The sequence below is a fragment of the Buceros rhinoceros genome, unplaced genomic scaffold (genome assembly GCF_000710305.1).
Source record: "Buceros rhinoceros silvestris isolate BGI_N320 unplaced genomic scaffold, ASM71030v1 scaffold12430, whole genome shotgun sequence".
Taxonomy (NCBI): domain Eukaryota; kingdom Metazoa; phylum Chordata; class Aves; order Bucerotiformes; family Bucerotidae; genus Buceros; species Buceros rhinoceros.
In genome coordinates this window covers 19,011-41,142 of record NW_010390227.1, presented here as the reverse complement: position 1 = coordinate 41,142, position 22,132 = coordinate 19,011, and the positions used below count along the sequence as shown (strand labels likewise).

Genomic DNA, 22,132 nt, shown 5'->3' with positions numbered 1-22,132 from the left:
TCCCGTGTTTCCCTTGTGGGCTCCCCCAGCCGTCCATCCATGTTTCCCTCTGCCCCAGGTTCCCTCTTGCCCCCCACTGCCCGCAGCCTGCACGTCCCGCTCTGTCACCTCTGCCTCCGCAGCCGTCTCCCATCTAGCGCAGTTGTTTCCCCCGTGGTTTGGGGGTTCTTCCGCAGCCCCGGGGGAGGCAAAGGCCAGAGGGCAGAGCCAAGGCCCGGTGGGAGGCAGAGCCCTGAGGGAAGGGCTGCGGCCAGGCCCAGCCTCACCTTCCTCCCGGGCACCCCAGCTTTGATCAACCAGACCTCACAAGACAGTGAGACCCGGAGAGCCCGCAGGCTCCACGAGAGATGAACAGGAACCTGGATGCCTTGTTCCAGCAAATACAGTTCACGGAGAAGCAGGCGAGGGAGAAGAGGAGCCTCATCCAACAAGGTCTGCCCGCGGGCCGCCATCCTGTGGGTGCGGCAGCAGCACTGACTGCGCTTAAGGGCTTCTCCCTTTCGCGGGGGAGAAAGCAGGGCGGCCGCGCCGCGCCACGCCGCGCCGTCGTGAGGGGACCTTTGTCAGGGAGAGCTCGGCCAGCAGACAGGATAGCTGCTTCTTGCCGACAGCGTGCTTTTGTAAGGACGCAGCATTTACAAACCGAGCACACATTCTAACAGGCTTTTGTCGTGTTGCAGCTAAATTTGACATAAGTAGAAGTTATGACAAGATTAACCGAACAAAAGAAGAGCTGAGCGCCGCAAAAGTTAAATTAGAAACTAAGGTAAGCAGGTATGTTTATAGTATACATAGTAATGGAATACATTATACTGACAAATACGTGACCTGCTCCTCCTGGAACAGATTTTTGTGAATGCTGTCAAGGACGGCGCTTCACCTGCCAAATAACACAGCGCCGAGAACACTCACACCCTGCGTTCCTGGAGTGAACAACAAGGGTCTGCCCACGTCCTTCCCCTCTCACACCTCACCCCTCAGGCTGGGACTCGCTCACCTCGGGGGTAGGAACGTTTCCAGGTAATGCTTCCATAGCCTGGCAGAACTGGAGACAGCACGTGGAAAGTCCCTCCTGCTCCGCAGGCAGGGCCTGGCAGGGAGCAGACCGCCACGTCAGGGCAGCCTGTTCATGAGACACAGACACCCGACGTCAGCCGGGGCACTCCGGCTGCTTGGGGACGGGGTGAGCAGCCCTCTCTGCGCAGTCCAGGAGCTTGTTCTAGGAATTCCCTGCGGAGGCCCAGAAACCATTCCTTTGTTGCCCACTGCCATTCGTTAAAGGCCTTTCACAGAAAATCTGTGCAAATACACGCTGTAATTTCTTTACAGGATCTTGAGTCACTGCTAAAGATCTTCCTGTGCTCACTGTTAGGGCTCAGCAAGGCCCAAGGGTTTTTCTAGGGACACCGAAGATAAGAGGAAAGTTTCTGAATCTGTTTAGTGTTTTTAAGATGACATTATGCTTTCTATTTAACCAACCTGCAGACATATCTTCCGATTAAGCTTCCAGTTCTGCAGAGCTTTTCACCATTAATACCTGTGGTTACAAACGATTTACAATTCTTGCCTGTGCCTGCAAATGAAGTCTAAATATCATCCCCTGTGCTTTAACTGTCTGTGCTGGCAGAATGTGTCTGCACAACAGGAAAGCACATGGAGCCTCCTTTGTAGTCAGAACTGTTGTATCCTATCACTTAGATATCTTCAAGAACCTTCGGGAGGGACTGCCTCACCTCGTTGCGAAAATAAACATTTAGAGGATGTTTGTCATCCTTCTGAAATCAGGCTCTTCTGACTTTTGTAAAAGACTGCATAATATACATAATAAATATCAACATCACTCTGGGGGGTCAAAATAAAATTGTAACATATTTAACCAACACAGATTATATCTGGGTGTTGCTTGTTAGCTAAACTGCTTTGTAGTCATGCTCATTAATTTATTTATGAACATCACAATTTTATGTTTATACTACTAATTTGTTATTGATGTGTTGTGATTTATAATCAAGGTTTATGTGGTAGGTACAGAAGGTCCCAAGAGTAGAGCCATCACTGTAAACAACTAATGGGAAGAGCTGAAGAACTATTCCTAGTTAAATCTTATGTGCTTTACCCACCAAGATTAATAATATTCTCACTGATGTCCACAAAAATATGTTTTACTTACTTGCTTAGTCTGACATTGATTTATTTATGGATAGAAAATTACACAGAAAACAAGCGGAATGGGAAAACGCATTTCAATCAGACTGCATTTATGTTTAAAGATTATACAGTCGTTGAAATTATTTAAAGTAGTTTATTTTTCAGTACAAGAATTAATGTTACGTATGTCTACAATAGTTAATGTAATTCAAATAATAATAAATAATTCTGTTCAGCTAATGCTGTTCAATTTATCCAGCACCAAATAACTGCACTTCTTCACAAGCAGACATATCCAAGCCTGTGCGTGCACAGCACCTTATGCCTGACCAGGCAGATGAGACTGAGTTCAAAAGTGTTTTGACATCTGTTTCACAGAGACTGCCTGTGGTCAATCAAAGATTCCTAGGAAATGCCGTTTTTTTCCCTCTGTTCTGTAAAATCAGGTAGCATGTAATTAGAACCCAAATTACAGCGTTTTGCTTTTCATGGCTCAATGATTTCTTCAAAAAATTCTGTTGCAAATGCATAGATTAAGTTGGCATCATACAGATGAATAAACTACACCGCAGCTGGTTGTGTTCAGTAATATAAATACAGTGGTATAAGACTATCTTCGAATTAATATGTAAAATAAATATTCTTGACTTTCTGGACACCTAGCATGCCAGACATACCAGGGATAAAGGAAAAATCTGGTCATTTCCTTTTCAACTCTCACATTCTAGTCATAGGGCATTTGATTCCACTATCATCCTCCTTTTTGATCAGATGCTCCTCATATGCACCCTCTCCAAAATAATCTACACTATTTTATTTTACAATCTTTTCTTTTTTACCTCTGTAATATCACTATTATTCCATCTTTTCTGCTTCTGCACACACAGTCAGTCATGTATCAGCCTATTACGCGATTTACTTCCTGATACTTACTCTGTGCCTTTACAGGCTGTGGGCAATTCTGTTAACTTTCCATTCCCTGCTCATTGTTCTTAGTGTTACAGTCTGAGTTGTTCTCTTGACCTCCTTTTCTCCACTTCGTCAGATGAATGATTCTCGTCCTTTAGGACTCTTCAGCACTTAGCTGTTCCCTATTTATCTGCTGTTACAGTTTTCCCACCACATGTCTTTGCTTAGGTTAGACAATGATGCAATAGTTGTGCTGGAAAATTGAGAACTTTTCAGCAAATTTTGAAAATGCAATGGTTGAGCAGCATACCCTTCTAAACTGTTTAGCGTTAATAAAACTAAAAATAAAACTATATACAAAATAGAAGTTTGGGGCTTGGAGGCGTTATGGTCAAACTTTATAATAACCAGTGAGCTAATTTCCATTGCACTTCCCTGAAGAATCCCAGAAATTGTGCTCAGAAACATACAAGCATTCCCCTCCCTCTTTCACAGACGCAATAATAGCATTGCAGGGTTGATAATGTATATGATATGATAATGTATACACCCATTCAGTCGAAACAGTGATGCTGGACCCCTCTCCCCCTGATACTGCTGTCTGATTTGGTATGAGGTGAGCTTTACACAGTTAGATGGAGAACACTGTATTATGTTGCACAAAAGATCCCACATAATCAATATTTTTCCTGCGTTTAACCTGCAAAAATTTTTCCTAAAATTTGCAGACTTTAAAATGCCATTTTAGATAGATGGACCAGCACTAAATGTGCCTTTTAGAGAATGGATACTTTTCAAAAGCTTAGTGGTGTATGGAAAGATTATTCAGAGGAAAAAAAGAGCAGTTTTGCTTTTCCTAGTCCAGCCACTATGCCAGCTGTGTTTTAACTGGACCAAGATCCTTATGTACAATATCAAAGCATATGACACAATAAAACAATAACCTGACTTTATAACCTTTTTTTTTTTTTCTCTTGGAAGGTTCAGCATCTGTCCAAAAAACAGTTCTACTTAGAAATTCTGAAGAAGCGTGAAGACGGTCCAGCCACTATGCCAGCTGTGTTTTAACTGGACCAAGATCCTTATGTACAATATCAAAGCATATGACACAATAAAACAATAACCTGACTTTATAACCTTTTTTTTTTTTCTCTTGGAAGGTTCAGCATCTGTCCAAAAAACAGTTCTACTTAGAAATTCTGAAGAAGCGTGAAGACGGCTTAGAAAAACAGAAAGCAGAACTTACTAATCAAAAAAGCAGTCTTCTTAAAATCGTTGTATGTTTCCAGTTACGGTATTCAGACAGCTCTTTTCTACTGTATGAGAGGAGTCAGCTTTAAAATTTTAAAATATGGAAGAAGTAATGTTTCAAATCAGGAAAGCAGGGGGGTTTCGGTTTAGTTTTTTTTTTTTACTCTAGCATACTTAACAGTGTAAATTCCCACTTTTAGTTTAAACCGTGATCTAAGGTAGTGTGTGCTGCAGTTTATCATGCCAGACTTCATATCATAATGTCCGCGATTGTATGACTGAACTCTGATTCTGACATATTATTTCCTTTGTAAAAGAAAACAAGGCAAGTTTCACCTTAAATAGGACTGCTTCATCCACAATAATACATATTAAGAAAGATCAAAAGGAAAGCTCAGGGAGCCTAACACCACGTTTTAGGAATCCCAACACAGCACACAATCTCTTGGATGCTAGACGCACCTAGCCACCTCTTAAATGTGGCTACTGGCGACATACACAGACAACAAGCTTTTCAGGTCTCTCTTGTGCTAACCAGAATATTGCCTTCCTCTTACTTCATTGTGGAACCACAGAGATGTAGGTATTAAGAAACACCACAGATGAGTAGTCTGCTCTGCATATGTATTTATACTTTAAATGAGTAGAGCTAAATTTTAAGCATTCAGTATGAATCACCAATATTAACCCTAAATTTTTAGACAGATATCCTTTTAGGTAATAATTCTTCAGCATCCGAAGTATTCCCAATCCTTAATATACAAAGAAAGAAAGAAAACTAAATATTCTAAGTAAAATAGAAAACTAATTTAGCTATAAATAATAAAAGCTAAATGTCCTTTGAAGAAGTGTGAAGTTTCTTTAAATTGTAACCAGTCAAGTTTGATATATGTTATAATTTCTTTCTTCCTGCATATAGGGGTCATTTCGCTTTACTTAAATCAGTAAGGATTTTTTAAATTGAATTTAATAGTGCCTTTCTCTTTAGAATATTTTTTCCAGAAAATGAAACAGTGACTGCTTTTCAACTATAGCTTTCTTAGTTGTCACCGAGGGAGATAAAGTCTGCATTCTGCACAGGGATAAACAACACCTATATTTCACTTAGTAACAATCTAAAAAACCAAAAAGAGTGGCCATAGTATGTTACTGACTTTAAACAACTTTCTACTTATTTCAGAAAAGGGTTGAACTGAAAAACTGGTGGTACAAGTCAGTAACATAAAGCACATATTTTAAAAATGTTTTATTAGTAATATATCCTTCAACTTTTCGGGGAAAAAAGATGTTAAAACACCAGATAAAATGATGGAGCTGTAGATCATTTTCACGTTCTCATGTCAGGAAAGGTGTTTACCTACATCATGCTACATTTATACTACAAATCTGAGAATAAACAACAACAGTGTGTTTCAGTCTGCCTAGTTTAACAAAGCCTTTCTCTTTTTTTAATCTGAATGTTCAATTTTCCCTTTCTTTTTTTCAGACAGATGCAAAGAGAAAAATTACTGAAGAGGAAGATAATTTCACTAGAGAATTAGCCGAGTTTAACAATGAGTATGGACTAACAAGTAATAGGGATCTTCTGCTTAAAAAAAAAGTCAAGGCTGAATTAAATGATTTGGAGAATGAAGCAGCTTTGTTGAAAAATGGTAAGTCTTATATCAGACTATTTTACCTTGGATTACCAGAGACTGAATACAAATCAGTAAAACAGAGCTGTGCAAAACAATAAATTTAATTCCATTCCCTTGCTGTCTGGAACTTCCTCTCAGCATTAAGCTGAGTGTGGTCTAACATACTACGTTACACCAGCATAATTAAAGCCTCTTCTGTTCCCTGACCTTTTCAATCGTTTCTGACTACGAGCACCACGAGGAGAAGAAGCAGAGCTGCCAAAGTGGCTCCCATGTCTGATGCCAACCAGCACAGAAGTGCACTGGCTTACATAGCGTGCTATATTTTGCACTGATTATGATCATCTACAGTTGAGCTACATAAATTCCTTTAACTTCAAAAGAATGATATGCACAGATGTCTTATAGGACTGGTCTTTTACTGCCACAATATAACTGTATCTTTGAGTTAAGATACAGAATATGTGATTTCTCAAAACAGAGTCAGGCTGAAAAGCAATTCTTCAGCAAGGAAATGGGAGTCATCATGGATCACAAGCTGAACATGAGTCAATGACATCAGAATGTCAACACCATACTGAGACATAAACATAATTCTGACCTCTAAGACATGCAAAATAATCCTTCACTCTATTTAGGGCAGTAAAGCACTTAGCTGGAGTTCTGTGCATCAAAGTTTGGATATTACACCTTAAGAAAAAATATGGACCAGCTGGAGAGAATCCACATGGGAACACTGAGAGCAATTTGAGATTTGGAGAACATGAGAAGGAGAAAAATTACAGAATTGGGGCTATTTAACCTATGATGGAAGATGGCTATCGATCTTCAAATAGTGAAAGGGTTCTGTAAAAAGGAAATTAATCTGTTCTCCATACCCATAGTGAACTGAATGAAAAGTAACAAGTGTAAACTACAATAAGGGAGGATCTGGCTGGCTGTTTAGAAATGCTTCTAAGAACAGCGAATGTCTGAAACACTCTGCCTTAGGAGATCTGTAACCAAAGGAGTTAGGAGTCTCCATTACTAAGGGTCTTTAAAAACAGGGTACACAAGCAGCAGTCAGAAATGACAGAGGTACAGCTGATCCTGCCTTCCTGAGAAGGAATGCAGTAGGTGATCCCGCAAAGTCCTTTCCAGCCTCATGATTCTGGTTCATCATGTGCCAGCACTCTGAGTTCCTAATATGTGGTGTAAAGTTACTGAAATGTGGCTATCCATTTGGGTTCATATGTGGTGGCACCTTCTTTCTTGTATTTCCTGTGGCTCTGATCTACAACTGAAAAAGTCTGTGTTTAGTGGCACCTGTTACTTTTAATGATTAATTTTTATATATTCAGGCAGATCTGAGCAGTCAAATGATCAGTAGGACATGAAAGGCAGCTAACAGTCCTCTCTAGGTTCAGTTTCTCTCTTGATTCCATCCTTTTAAATTGCACTTTTGAGGTACAGCTTGTCTTTCTGTCTGCTACAGTCCTGAGCACACTGACAACACTAAAGAGAAAAGTTTAAGTAACTCATAACAAGGAAATTATGTGAAGACCCCCAATTGTCAGGGAAACAATCACAATTAATTCCAGATGCTGTAAATGGTCAAGTTCAAATGTCCATAGCACTAAACAAAATAAGGTTTTTTTCAGTCATGCTGAGAGTTGCCTGTTTCCCACCTATTCAGTAAGTCGTCTTCTTTTATAGCTGAAAAATGTTCAAGCAAAATGTTCTTTTTATGCCCAGTCAACCAAATATGTCAAAATTCTTAATAATATTAAAAAAAGTTCTCTTTCATAGTTAGGATTACATTATGTGCCATAATTTCCTCTGAAGTGGGTTTTATACAAATTCTTTTAGTTGATTTTAGTTTTATATTTAAGGCTCTTTTTGACTAGCTGAAGATGGTAGAAGTCAAGAATATTTAAGATTGTATCATGAAGACTAAAACTGCAATGCATTTTAATTTAAAATATATTTTTTTCTTAGAAATGGAGTCAATGGAACATAAAAATGTTCAGTTAAGTGCACTCCAGCTGCAGAAGAATGAATTAAAGGAGGATTTATTTACTCTCCAAAGTGAACTCAAAGGTGTGCCTGATAATCACTTGTGATGATTATTTGTGGCCGGACAAATGCTTCTGAAAAATCTTTTCTGTCAAGTTATTTTTCTCAAGACAAAGTAATCATAGAAACAACATTTTAATATATTTTCGCAGTATGTAATACATTGATTTTAAACATGTTTGTGACAAATATGACAGATTTCAGTACTATTTATTTTAAATGTCGGTAATACCAAGATCTATAGATTACCTGCTGGTAAGTCATATAATTAAATGAAGAACTTCCAAGTGAATTTAAAATAAACATTAATACTGAATTAGAAAAGCATGTTCCAGAAGTGGTTTGGTAACTATTTTACGTGTGTGTCAATAACATGCCACAGTAAGAGAGCTAAGAAAGATAGGCTGTAAACATGGTCGTAAATGGTTTGGGGAAAGGAACAAAATATTCTGGAAGATTGCAATATGCATGCCAATGACACTGATAAAATAATTCATGTTCTTTATTTGGATGCCTTTACCCTACAAGACTTTCACAAAGAAATATTAGAAAAGATAAACCTAGAAAATGTAGGAAGTCTTTGAATATGGATGGTTGAGATATATTTATGAGGTAACTGTTATTTTGCGTTTAGACCTCGAGAAAGTAATCAGGGAGGCTGAAAGAAAGACAAAAGATTTAGAAGCAGAAAAAGTCCGAGTCACTGAAAAGCCTCAGACTGATCCTGAATGTTTAAGGTAAGAGTCTCATGTTGATAAGTTCCTGAATTTAATTTTAGGTCTAACTGCAGACCAGTCCATTTCACAATGACTATTTTAACTTTCATGTACAATATTCCTTTGAAATCAGAATATTGATTCATTTTTATTACAGAACACAAATCCCTGCTGTTTATCACAGCCTTTCACCCTTACATGCGAATTCCAATGAACAAAAAACTGGAAGTGTTTTCAAGCAAGTCAGTCAAACTTGGAGGAGGAGCAAAAGAGTGCTCCTTGGGTGGAAGGCCAGTGCTGAAGTTTTTGTAAAAATAGTGGTGGCACACAGGGGACTGATGAACTACCCAGTGCTGTACGTGCTTCTGCTGTCTGCCTGTACAACCTTCCCCAGTGCCTGATTGCAGTGGAATGGATTGGCCACAGTAACCTCCTTGGGTCAGGTGGGCCTCGTACTGAAGCTGCCAAATGTAGATTTGGGTTTTTATGGTCTCTACCATCAGTTTCTAGTTTGGCTTCTAATTAAGCCAGTTTAGAACAAAAATCTGAAAATTTAACCAAGACAGAAGACTTTGCACGCTCTCTCTTAATAGTGAATACTGCTTCCCAGGATCTGAGTGGTAATGGCTCATTGCTTAACAGTGACATTTATGTTTTCACTGTACAGAACATAGTCCAATTTTTTTCATGGAAAAAAATATTCCCATGGAGAAAGCCCCATAACCGTCTTTTTCCTGTTTTATGATGTTCCAGATGAATGTGCCTGTGGATGTTTAAAAATGTTTAATAGACAATGCAAAGGAACTCCTCCTAGAAAAGCTGGTCCAAAATACTCTCTACCATAAATTGTTAGGGAAAACAGAACTTTTGTCACCATCACAGGTTGTTTTCCTGGTTTTGATAAGAATTAATTAATATAGTATTTTTTTTCCTGAAAGCTTCTATGGAAAAATGAACTCTTGCAAAGAACCCTGAGCATTTTTCTGAAAGACGATTTGGTAATGGCCCATTTTTTGCTGAATACCGGGTTTTGAAAGAAAATGATATATCATCCCTATTACTACCTGTTTTCAACCTTTACATGCTGTTGAGATGTGGCCAGAATTCCCTCAGCATAAAAATTAATTAGCTCACAATTCTGCATAGAGTAGCGAAAACTTTGTATTCAACATATACATAGAAGACAATGGTGTAAATAATAATAACAGCAGCAATTCTCTAAGACAGCATGTTATAATTCACTCTTCTACATTATTCATTCCATCGTGATATATTAGTTTTTTGATACATGAGGCTGTCAACTTCCTCCTAAATAACGTACTTCCCTTGGAATAGTTTACCGCCATGATGCCGCTTAATATTCAAATTGGTGTAATTAGTTTTCAGTAACAGGTTTCCTTTGTATAAGGTACACAAGTAGCAAACATTATCTTACTAATCCCCAGTACTGCCACTGATTGTTAGATCCTCAGCAAATCATTCAAATCCAGGTATGTCTGTCTGTCTACAGAGTGAAATTAACTCACAGCTCTCTGGAATGATACTTCAGTTTTATCTGGGTAGAAAAGACAACAGTGGATAAAGCATATTAAATTTTATTAACTACAAACCCAGCAAGTATCATTTGCAACCAATGCAAGAAGGATGCTGAGATTATTTTTGTTTTTCATAAAATGCCTCATTTTATGGCCAGATAAGTTTACATTATTTGATAATTGCATCTAGTACAAAATATAAAGTGCTCCTACTGCTATTACTAGTATCATAAAAAGCAAGCACTCCTTGAGGTGTAATAATATATTGAAGACATTTTCTTTACATTGAAATATGTTTTCATTTCAGATACTGACAAAATTTAGGAGAGATTTGCCTAAATCATAGGTTTACCTTGCACATGCTTTTGATCAGAAAACCTCAATGCTTTGTAGAGGAAGATAGCCCTGACTAAGTTAACTTGGATGCCAGAAGCAGCGTAGCTATGTCGCTGTACTTCTGCGACAGCACTGATTGACCTGCCAAGCAGGCCATCCTCATTTGTTCATGTGTCTGCTTCCGCAGGTCATAGTGTTGTACTATTTAGAATTATCCCAAGCCTTATCAGCCTTATACAGCTCTATCAATTTTTAAAAATTTAAATTATTTTTAAACAAAAGCTACTCATCACCTCTTGGTTTGGACTACTGAATTGAGAGAATGGAAGGGAATTTAAAGTATTATATGCTATAAATAGTCCCCCTGAAGGTGTCTGATCGCCCCCCAGTACCTACATCAAGAAACTGAAGACAGGATCTGAACAAGGCTGCACAGTGGAAGAACAAAAGGCAAAAAGCAGAATTTGAAACAAGAGGAGTTTGGAATTAATTCACGAAGAAACTTTTTTATCATGAGGAAAGTATAGCAAAGGACAAGGTTGCCCGAGAGGTTGCGTAGTTTTCATCCCTGAAGGTTTTCAGACTTGGCCTGAGTAACCTAGTCTGACCTGGTAGCTGACCCTGTTTTGAGAAGGACATTATGCTAGATGACCTCCTGTCATCTCTTCCAGTCTGAATTATCCCATGAACCAATTATCACTGTGGATAGTGCAGCCCATTGATAGTACATGGGCCCTGGCTTGTGCCTGCACTGCTGAGAGGCAGCATTGTCTGCAACAAACCAGTCATCTTCACGCTGCCTATGAGATCACATCTGCTCTGGTCCCTTTGTAGTGTCTCTGTGGCATTAATGTCATGCATATACATATGCTTTCCATTCAAAATACATGCAATACCTATAGGAGTCACGTCCAGCAGAGCGCAGGCTCAAAATGACCATACCTAGCATCACAGGGTGTTGCACGCCCTGTGACGTGCCACAGCAGTGGGGGTCCCTCAAGGGACCACAGCTGCTGCAGCAGAGCACATGCTGATGCAGTCCATGCCAGTAGTCCCCCTGCACCAGATCCTTGAGGGAGCTGTCCTGTCCACTGCGGTGGCTCCCTCTGAAGGGAATCAGAGAATAAAGAAGAAATCATGCCCTGTCAGTGAGAAAAACTATAGTACCAGACGCATGGGGTGAGCCAGGAAGAATTTCTGGTAGTCTTGGAGCTCCTTTGGCACTTGCAAAGGACCCTCAGCAGCCAAAGTGCCAATTAATGCAATCTTGCCTACACTAGTGTATATCTGTATATCTTAACAGGAGTCACTTTTGGTCATGTTAAAATCAATGCAATTGAACCTTCTGTATTTGAAAATCGACTCTTTTTAGCCTGATAAGATCAGCTTTTTTTTCCCCTATACTGAATCTGTTACAAAAATAGAATTTTACTGAGAATCTTTTTTTTTTTTTTTTTCCAGAGCAGGAAACCACACCACCCTTTAAATGGTAAAAATACCAATGTTTTTAATGCCTCCTTAGAGCAAACATGAGAGACAGTCACCATCAATAACCTGATATATGTAATTCCCAGATCACCCTGTAAGTCTGTTACTGTATCACATACCCAGTCCCAGCTTAAAAATCAATATCAGAAGTAGCTGGCAAGGCAAGAATCTTCATTACAATTAAGTACATATCTTCAGGTAAATTGCATTTCAGCTGAAGAGCGTAGCCAGCTAATTCAAATTACAGCAATTCATCTTTGATCTGAGAAAACTGCCTTATACCATGTCTGCAGTTTCATGAAATCCATCAGGAAACTACAAAAGGGTGATGAGAAGCTCCCATTGGTAATTCCAACAGCTGTTGATGCTGCAGTTACATGCTGCTTCTAAAACACATCCGAAAAAACAGGAAAACACAGGGCAAAGCTGACCAATATTTGAATGTTTAGTACAGATATAGTTATGAGTAAGACACTATAACCTCTTCCTCAGCTATATCCTCTTCCAGGCACCCTGGAAATTGTAAGTCTCATGAAACAGGTGCAAAATTCAAACAACTAGTTAAGGAAAGAGAGGCCTTTTTTTTTTTTTTAAGAAAAAATCTGCAATTAAAATCAAAAGCCTAACTTTCATCATCTGTTCTGCCAGTGCCAAACCTAAACACAAAACAATAGGAAAGAACTTTGGCATCAGTTCTCTTGAGTCACATTTCCCTGGCAGGCAGCAAGCAGCATCACTTAAGTGGAGCAATACAGGAGTCAAGCCGAGCCTAACTGATACCAGTAAATTCCTAGCTGTGTCATTTCGCTATTATATTCATTGTAATTACTTACTATATTAATTATTTATCTTCTGTCACATTTTAATTTTGAATTTATGGGTTGCCTTAAGTAAAGCAACCTAGAAATAATTTTAATTAAAGTTTATTTAGACTAAGAACAGACAGTTTCTACCTAAAAATTATATTTTTCACACTGTTTTAAAGGTAGACAAAGGATAAAATGTTTCTCTGGAACATGAATTTATGTTCTATTTGAGAAAAGCAGTAGCAGAAGGGAAATGCATGAAGTCAGCTTGCTTTGTAAATAGTCCAAGGCTTTGTATACTTGTTTAATTCCTAAAAATATAGTATTGCTTCTTACATTTCATAATACAGAAAAAGAAACCCTAAACCAAAATTAGGAAGGAAAAGTGATGTTTTCTTTCAAACAAACCATACAGGAAATATGTTCACTAGGGCTGAACAAATGTTCAGCAGACTACCTAAGGCCATAAGTGGTTCTGGTGGTTTAAAGAGAAAAATAAATTTGGAATTTAATTTTATGTTAAAATTTATAATCAGAAAATAGAAATTTCTGGAGTAATATATATGGTTCAAAATGAGTTTTTTAATTACAATCCCCTCTTTGATTTTTTAAGTTTTCTTTTTCATAGCAGTGCCCAGTGGAACTAGTATAATCTGAATTATATTTAGATAGGTTTCCATTATAAATGGAGTTACACAAAGTAGATAAAATCTGACTAATGATACATTTCTTAGATAAAACAACTGATTGGTTAGACAAGGAAAATGCAAATGTCATCAATCCAGACATTTGTAAAGTATTTGATGTTATCCTGCATGGGAAAGTACTCCTTAACCCAGGGGAGACATATTAAAATTTTAAGTGAGAAAGGAAATGACTAGTAGTAACAACAGAATAGGTCTGAAAAAATCAATTTTGGTTCTGGAAGAAGGTAACTACAGTCATCACATCTGGTCTTGCTTAATGTTTAAAATACTGACGTTGGTACAGAAAGCGTTTTAAGATCATCGTGTAAAACAACTGAAAAACTCTAGACCTTGTAGACTGCAGGAATGTAATTATATCCAGTACAGGTTTATGTGCTTGTACACAACTGAGGACATCAATAATATGTATCTGGAAGCAAAGGAGAAGCCTGAGCATACTATGTAATCAAAAGACAACCATAAACATAAAAATTAAATATAGCTGTGAAAAAGACAAAAGCAAGAGGTATTTCCAATAAAAACCAGAAGCTGCGAGCATACTGCATGCATACATATCTCTCACCTACTTTTCTCAAAAGATGCTTTCAGCCTGGAGATGAGCAGAGAATGGAGAGCCCATGATGCAGAAGAGATCCTTTCTAGCTCTGAGAAAACTACATAGTTCACATGAAGCAAAGTGGTACAGTAGAGAGCTACTAATTTCAGCAATACAGTGGCCGTATTAATACATCTCGACTGAGATCTAATTTACCCTGTACGATAGAAAACAGTCTATAACTTTGGTTTGCTGCCTGCACAATTTAAAATTAAAAAAAAAAAAAACAACTCAAAAGCCAAGCCCCCTCCACTTTTCAAGACCTAGAAAGAAAAAAAAAAAAAAATCAAGACCTGATATCATTCACAAAATACAAGCTTTAATCAATGATAATTACGTATTTTACAATCAGCATTTGATCCAGAGCAGTAAAAGCTGAAATTTTCTTGTTTTACTCAAGGTGTTTCTATTTATTTTAATTTACATTTAATTCCCATTGTTATGTAGCCTAGTACCCTGCTCAATTTCACGTTTCATCTTCTTCTAGCATTTATTATTACTGCTAGATCACTTCCTTAATTTTTGTTCTATTTCTGCTCCATCAAGCACATACTTCTATAATTTATTTGTTCAACTCAAGTGCATATGTTTTGACATACTGAATTCCGTTTAGGACTCGTTTTCTCCCTTCCTCAATCAATTGATAATAGTCTGAAGATTATTGACTTCTCCAGCTGTATCAATAGCATTTTCTGTTTAGCAGTGTCAGCAAATCGTAAATACCCAGAAAAATCTTGCTCTCACTATAGAAACATACACATTGAATTAGTCCCAGTACTGAACTGAGACTGGATGACCTCAATGCATTAGCTCTACTTTGGCTTGACACGATAAGCCAAAGTCTTCTGTAATTTTTCTCAGACTCAATAAAGTCTTAAAATCTTGATAAATGTTTCTCCTGACTTTCGTAATAAAATTCGGAAAAAACAACATACTTACTCTCAAGTTTACGTATAACTTCTTAGGAAACTTTGTTTTGTACCAGAAATTCTACGCCACCTATTTATCAGTGTCAAGCAGTTCCGTTTGCACTCTAGTGGTATTAGAGTGATTCTGTTACACTCTGATGTTTTCCCTTGTGTTTATGGTTAAAAATTAAACTGGTTGTCATAAATGAAAGAAAAAAAAGAAAGAAGGAAAAGAAAAAAAATTGTTATGTGTCTCAGCATAACATAACCAAGACACAGTCTGTTCCTGCAACTCCAGTAATTACCACATGGAGTCTTTTATCCCCACATTGAAAAAACAGTCTCTAAAAATACATATTCACCCTTCCTTCTACACAAACTATTTCTTGTTCGAGACGTCTTTATATAAAATTACTCTTGGAATGCAAGTTGGGTCTACTGAAGTCTTAATCCAGTAATTTGTGGATGATTTTCAGAGAAACCTGTTTGACAATAACATTATTTTCATCACAGCTCAATTCATAATACCAGCATGTATTGATTTCACAATTATTTTTTCTATTTGCCTCTTGCATATACAGCTGAAATTCAAGAAGAGTGCGTATCAGCCACAAATGCCAATGACATTTAATGGCTGTGCACCTTTCAAAGGTGCAAAATCGATCATATTCAGTGATCCCCTCCTTTTTCATCTCTTTGTCACTTCTGGCATTCAAGAGTAATGGAAATGGACCACTGATAGCAGAGCTCAGTCTAGGGCAAGCTAACATCCAAATAAATGCTGATGCTGTTGTCCCACCTACTTGATTTAAGGCTAGATTTTGCTATCGCTATTTATCTTCAATGTTTTTCAAAGGACTAGTCAAACCTCCTTTCACAAATGTGCCATTTCAGCTCCAGTTATTCATCCGGGCTCATTAACTGTGATGCCACAACCTACTGATACACTGTTAATTCAGCGCAATGACTTTTTTTAAAATAAATTTTATTGTCATCAAGGAGACCAAAATGCTAGAATAAAACAAAAGCAAAGGACGTGGAGAGCCAAATGCTAATGTGATTTTTCAGATTATTTTTTAAAGAGATTTCCTTTTGATCATACTCATAAGGGAGGTATAATTGTCATATTAATCCTCATTCTGGCAAAAGGTACATCTCTTTCCATTACCAAAGGTGTCAGAAAACCTGTCCTCCATCTAGACAATACAATTTCATGAATAATTGCTTTGCACATTCAGTCTGATTGTAGAAAGACAAATATGAATATCCTGCTTATCTTAAATGTAAAATGAAAAAACCAAATCTGCTTCCAGGTTAAGATTTTTTTTTTAGTAGGTCCATTGTCTCACATTCCTTCTGGTAAAACTTCATCATTTATTCAGTAACTCAGGCATCTCCCGTGCATTAATAGTGAAGACAGTAACCTAACAGACAGGCCTTGTTTTGCGAGTATAATATTCCTGGCACATACTGTAGTTATCTAGCTTCTAAATAAGAAAGAAGGAAGACCTGAAAGCAGAATCAATTGATTAATGTAAAAATTAAACACCAGATTTGAATGAATGTCTTATCGCCACTACCGCATGCTATGTAAGGAGTTGTGCTGTCACCCCGTTTCAAAGTTTTATAAAATATTTTAAGCAAAATTTTAAAATCTGCATGCAAAATGTCACAGTTTCAAAGTATGTCATCAATAGTGTTTAATTCACTATCCCAAGACACAGATAAGCAATTCTTACTGCTTATCTTCTGGTTGTTCTGCCTTAGTGTACACCTCATGCAGACTGGTATCGTTCTTAGCTGACAACTAGCAAACGGACCATGCATCAATTTTACAATGTGAAAGACAATAAGAGAGCGTTTTCTCTAGATTTATGGACTACGTCTTTTCCTAAAGTAAATTAGGCAAAGTAGGGCTTTGGTTTCTCTTAAACAAATCAGGGGTTCTAATACCACATTAACAGAGAACAGAGGAAATAAAATTGAGGAGGCAAGGCACTGAAGTTAAGCTGATTTAATCAAGTTCAGAAGCTGATCTTAGACCCTGAAATGAACTTCTCTCAAAGTCATCTGTAAAGTAGTACTGTATGACAGTACGCTGAATATTTCATTTCTTAAAGTGTAGGTCAAATTTTCTTTTTGTTTGAACACTTGTATGTGTTATGAATGTCGGAGAAATATTCCTGAAAGAGATCTACCCCTTTGAAATACAAGCACATAGAGCTCAGGGTGTTTCCATATTGATGGTAAGATATTTACATTTTCCATAGGAACAGCAAAATTAGCTTATGGTCCAGTCTTATGCTACTATTCTACTGCCACATCCTGACTAAACTAATCCTCACATGTGAAGCTATACCCTTTACTTTTAATACAGTCATTTTCTTGTGTAGAAAACAAATCCTATCTGCAGTGGAACAGCTAAAGGGCTGTCCTTTATAATAGGGTTAATTAATATAATAAGGTTAAATAATTTGTTCTATAAAATAAGTTTAAATAATTATTCCCTATTATAGTACATAAAAAGAAAGATGGCTGAAAAATAGTTGCTACCTTCTCTTCAGAAGAAACAAGGTCCTGGTTTGAAGCATCAGTTTAGCTATTTAATGAGAAGCAGAGTACTTTTCCTCCTTTTTTTTCTTCAGTCAGTCTGTATGTCTCAGAATATTCACATTGTTTGCTGAAACTGTGTGAAGGGTAAGCAACTCCAGCTTCCTTGTTATGCTTTTCTTATGACAGCCATGGAAAGACTCAGTATAATCTCATCACCTTGTATTCACCAGAGTCCTAAAAACTCTGGCATAGATTTCTCCCAGCCTACCAGTTATTAATTTAAACCACTATAGTCATCGATGTGCAAAGTTGATGTGTCTCCTTTTAGCAGGACTAAATGCTCTTTTAAATGGAAAAATTGCTGTATTAAAATTAGTCCTTATTGTAGAAAAGTTGGAGAATTCCTGCCTGAGAGAGTTGGGTTACAGTCAGTAGGCACTGAAGAATGATAGGAGCAGTGGGGAGAGAACAGCAGTAACAGCAAGGGAGAGGTATGGAGCAATGAATGTCCAGGAACGGCTGCACAGGGTCAGGCAGTGGACCCATCCAGTCCAACAGTTTGTCTCCACCAGCAGCTATGAGTAGATACCCAGAGAAAGTAAGAACAGTGACATATGGTACTTCCTAAGTATCGACATTCAAATCCACATGTTTAAATAAGGAAAATGATGACTAATGAGGCCATAGATCTTTCATGGTTTATGAAAACAGCACAGTCCAGAAATTTGTCTAACAAAGTCAAGATATACTTCGTAAAAACCCCGTATGTCATTCTCCAAAGTTCCTCACATTGCCATCGCACCTGCCAGTGCTGAACGAGACCCAACAACATTGCGGCAGATCAGTGTATCAGACTTAAAATTACAAAACTAACAAACTTAAGTACTGATCATGCAAATAGATCCATGAGGCATTTCTCACATAAATCAAACTGATGATTAAGACCAAAGCTGAAAAAAACCAGTTACCCAAGCAACAGTTTTCTGATCCAAAAGTTTATTTGGTTTTGAACACAGGCTTAAGAAAGAATTGGAAAATTGCAAAGATGATGATTGGGAAAGTATCTGTGAGACCCTTCGAACAGAAATTGAAATCCTGCAAATGGTATGATATTTTCGTTATGTATTTTAAGTGTTTCGTAATTTTAGTTTTAAAGGTGTAATTTAAGATGATTAGCAGAGGGCTTAGATAAGCAGGTTTTTCTACTATGTACACAGCCAAACATAGTCGCGTTGCACGTGCTCTCTGACTCTCATTTATTTCAGCCTGTTATTTTGAAATGCCCAGGAATATTTCTCACAGAAAAGCAAAGCACGGAAAAGAATTAAGGCATGTTTCTAGCACAAGACAGACCTTTTGGGGGACTACTACTAATCATTAACTTCCTGAAAGCTGCTAAAGATTACGCATTTAGGAGATAAATTAATCTTCATCTCCAGCTGTCAGTTAAATGGAAGATGGGAATATGGAGAAATAGGACTGTGATAGCGTCCTTTTAAGTAATATTTTATTTTGTTCACTCACAAATTACTTACAAAAACTTATTAATGTGTATTTTTTCTCTAACTGTCAATCCCAACTGCAAATTTCTTAATTGACAGTCTGTGTAACAATACAAGGAAAAAAAATTTTAAGGTCACATTTTTGGAAATAAAGGGGTTTAAAAGGTTGATTTCAGAGCCCCTGATCGCGCTGTGTGGAGATGCACCTGCTACTAGCATCAAGAGGAGAATATCAGTCATAGGAAACGTGTGTTACTCACTTTTTTGATCCATTTCAAGTTTCTGTTGGAGGAATGTAACTTACTTGTACTTTATCTGTTAATTTTATCATGCTTCTCAAAGTTCAGAAACAAAAAAAACCAGATTAATGTTTAACAACTACTCTGTAAAGAACACACTAAATTTATTAGATTTCGTTTTCTAGAACTCAATTCTTTCTCTTTTCCAGAATCTATCACAAAAAAAGTCTTCAGACAAGTGAATATGTGGCATATGATACAGAGTGTCATAGAAGTCAGTCTTCAAGTATTTTAAAACCATTTTATTCAGGTTTTATCATGTTTTCTTCTATTTTTTCATTTAATTAAGCCACAGTTTGTATCTACCTTTACTTTTTGTTAAAATAAAGTTTTATTCATTTAAAAATGGTGACGGTTTTGTGTTTTGTCCTTAAGTGCAACAGTTACCCATCCTTAGTTTCCTCTTTGTTGCCCATGATTGGACAGTACATAGTCCACTAGACATGCAGCTGAGTTCCTATATTACTAGCTCCATTCTCTATGTACTATTTTTGAGGAGTAAATAATCTCTTATTTTTAAGGTAGTGAGGCCTTATTGGAGAGGAAGACCGCTATTACTACCAAGAAATAGTTAACAGGAGCTGCAGCTATTTATTTTTACACCGTGACAGTGCAGTCCTGTAACAAGCTGTCTGAAAAGGCTCAATCTCCACAATGCTGCATGATATTCCATAACAGTTCCCAAATCTGCTGATCAGTAGATGCCTCCATTGATGGTAAGCCACTCCATTATTTCGCACTTGTCTTCTGATTGCATGAGAAGACTTCTTTCTTCCTCTCCCACAACCCACAAAGTACTGAGTGCTAGCTTCAGCACTTGACAGCAAAGATAAAACCATGTTCTAAACAGAAAGTCCGCATTTCTAGAGAACTGGTGAAGAATTTCATTGAATGAGGAGCCCTCTTCGTTCAAGCTTGTAGGACATATATCCGTTACAGCAGTTCCCAACCTCACAGCAGAAAATTACTTTATGATTCAGGTGCTTATGATATGACCACGAGAAAACATTCCCTCTGCTCAGCCTCAGTTCTCTCTATGGTCATCATCTCATCACATCCAGTTGCGTGTGCACCTAATTTTCAATCTGCTTCCCCCTTGCGGGGCGAGATGGAGAATTGGGTTTCACTAGTTTTTCTACACCCAGAGCTCTCCATGCTACAGAGGGTGTCTGTCACACATGAAACTGCAAAAGATATTTTACTAAGAAGCGAGGAATAAATCCCTTTTGGAAGCTGACCAAATTCTGCCTGCGATGAAGGAAGTTTTTTCCTCCTGGGAAAAGCTGCAGTTTGAAGTCTGGCAAGGTTTGATCTGCAGTGCTGGTATCAAAGAGTGTTCTGATGCACTGAGTTAACTAGGATAATGCCAAGAGACTGGAATTATCATTCATAACAACCAGTGCTGTTGGAGCTGACATCCTTATAAGGGATTTTTTGTCTCCTCCCTAAGAGAGACCCTCTTAGGATGTGCCTAATTTTAAACAACTTAGTCCCTCTGACTTCTAAGGGACCATCTGACTCTTTTAAAGTTAGGCAGCTGCTGCTTGTGGATTTTGATCAAATACAGGTCATGTTGCGAAATGATACAGATGCATATCAGAGTGTCTACAGGCAGCTAAAGCAGTGCTATTTCCTCATTTAATTGCTGGAAACATATAAATTTGGGATTTGTTAGATTGGCTGAGTTCATCCTGGTCATTTTATTCATTTAATGAGCTTGCTTATGTTAAGTGAATTGCTAAATGAACCAGGAAAAAATTATTTTTAAATTTTGGATTTATAGTTGCTCTTATTTACAAGAATCCTCACATCTCTTTTGCAATGGCCTCATATTTATATAGTTGTTTGGTCCATAAATATTAAATACTTCGATATACCAACATTCTACATATACATTTCGGGTAAGTGGAATGAGCAATAACATCCAATAACTATCAATTAATAATAAGAAATAATGTCCCTAAGTCACCTGAAAAAACATGTGGGGACAAGAAGTATGGTAAGCCCTTTTCAGAGATAATTTGGATTCCAGGAAACCAGTTGCAACTTCAGGGCTTTTGAGGGGCGTGTTTTGGTTTTAGTAGCTGTGAAGGTCTAAGTTCTCGATTATTGTTGTAGGATTGCAGCATAAATGTAGCAAAATTTGCAATAACTCAAATAGCTAAAGCTCTCAAAATCAATATAACAACAAAACAAGAATAAAGCTCACCAAAAAAAGTGAAAAAAAAATCAATACAAATCCTATTGGGCTAAACAAATCCCTCAACAGCTCTGAAAAAAATGTAATGCCGGACTAAACCAGCTCTGGCATGGTGAATGTAAAATACTAATTTCTCCAAGTGTAAAAATACATTTGTCATTACTGTCTTATCAATAATGTAATTTTGGATGAATAAAATATTTCTGTCTGTAAGACTCAAACTTATAAAGATTAAGCAAAAGTTTGTGCTTTGTGGATTTGCTGTAAAATTCTCAAGCCAGGGATGATTAATCTGTTAAATGAGTGAAAAAGAACCAAATCTTTTGTCACGGTTAATAAATATGTTAAAGAACAGAAAATTGCCAAATTGCCATGAAAATACACACAGAATTATTATGAATAAATGAATTATTTCACAGATGACATAATAAGAATTACATATTTAAAGCATAGATTGTATATTATATACCTTGCATACGAGAGTCTT

General features: G+C 37.4%; 1 protein-coding gene across 1 annotated transcript; it reads left to right on the top strand.

Annotated features, from left to right (window-relative positions):
- Positions 1–347: 347 nt before the first annotated feature.
- CCDC172 (coiled-coil domain containing 172) lies at positions 348–19,627 on the top strand. Its single transcript, XM_010137008.1, has 8 exons — positions 348–432; positions 681–766; positions 4,218–4,334; positions 5,795–5,960; positions 7,923–8,024; positions 8,635–8,737; positions 18,661–18,748; positions 19,595–19,627. The coding sequence occupies exons 1-8, from the start codon at positions 348–350 to the stop codon at positions 19,625–19,627; spliced, it is 780 nt and encodes a 259-aa protein (XP_010135310.1).
- The last annotated feature ends 2,505 nt before the right edge of the window (positions 19,628–22,132 follow it).

Coding starts and splice junctions, on each gene's coding strand:
- CCDC172 (XM_010137008.1), top strand. CDS start 348: ATGAACAGGAACCTGGATGCCTTGTTCCAGCAAATACAGTTCACGGAG. Junction 433..680: donor GAGGAGCCTCATCCAACAAG/GTCTGCCCGCGG, acceptor GTCGTGTTGCAG/CTAAATTTGACATAAGTAGA. Junction 18,749..19,594: donor AAATTGAAATCCTGCAAATG/GTATGATATTTT, acceptor TCTCTTTTCCAG/AATCTATCACAAAAAAAGTC.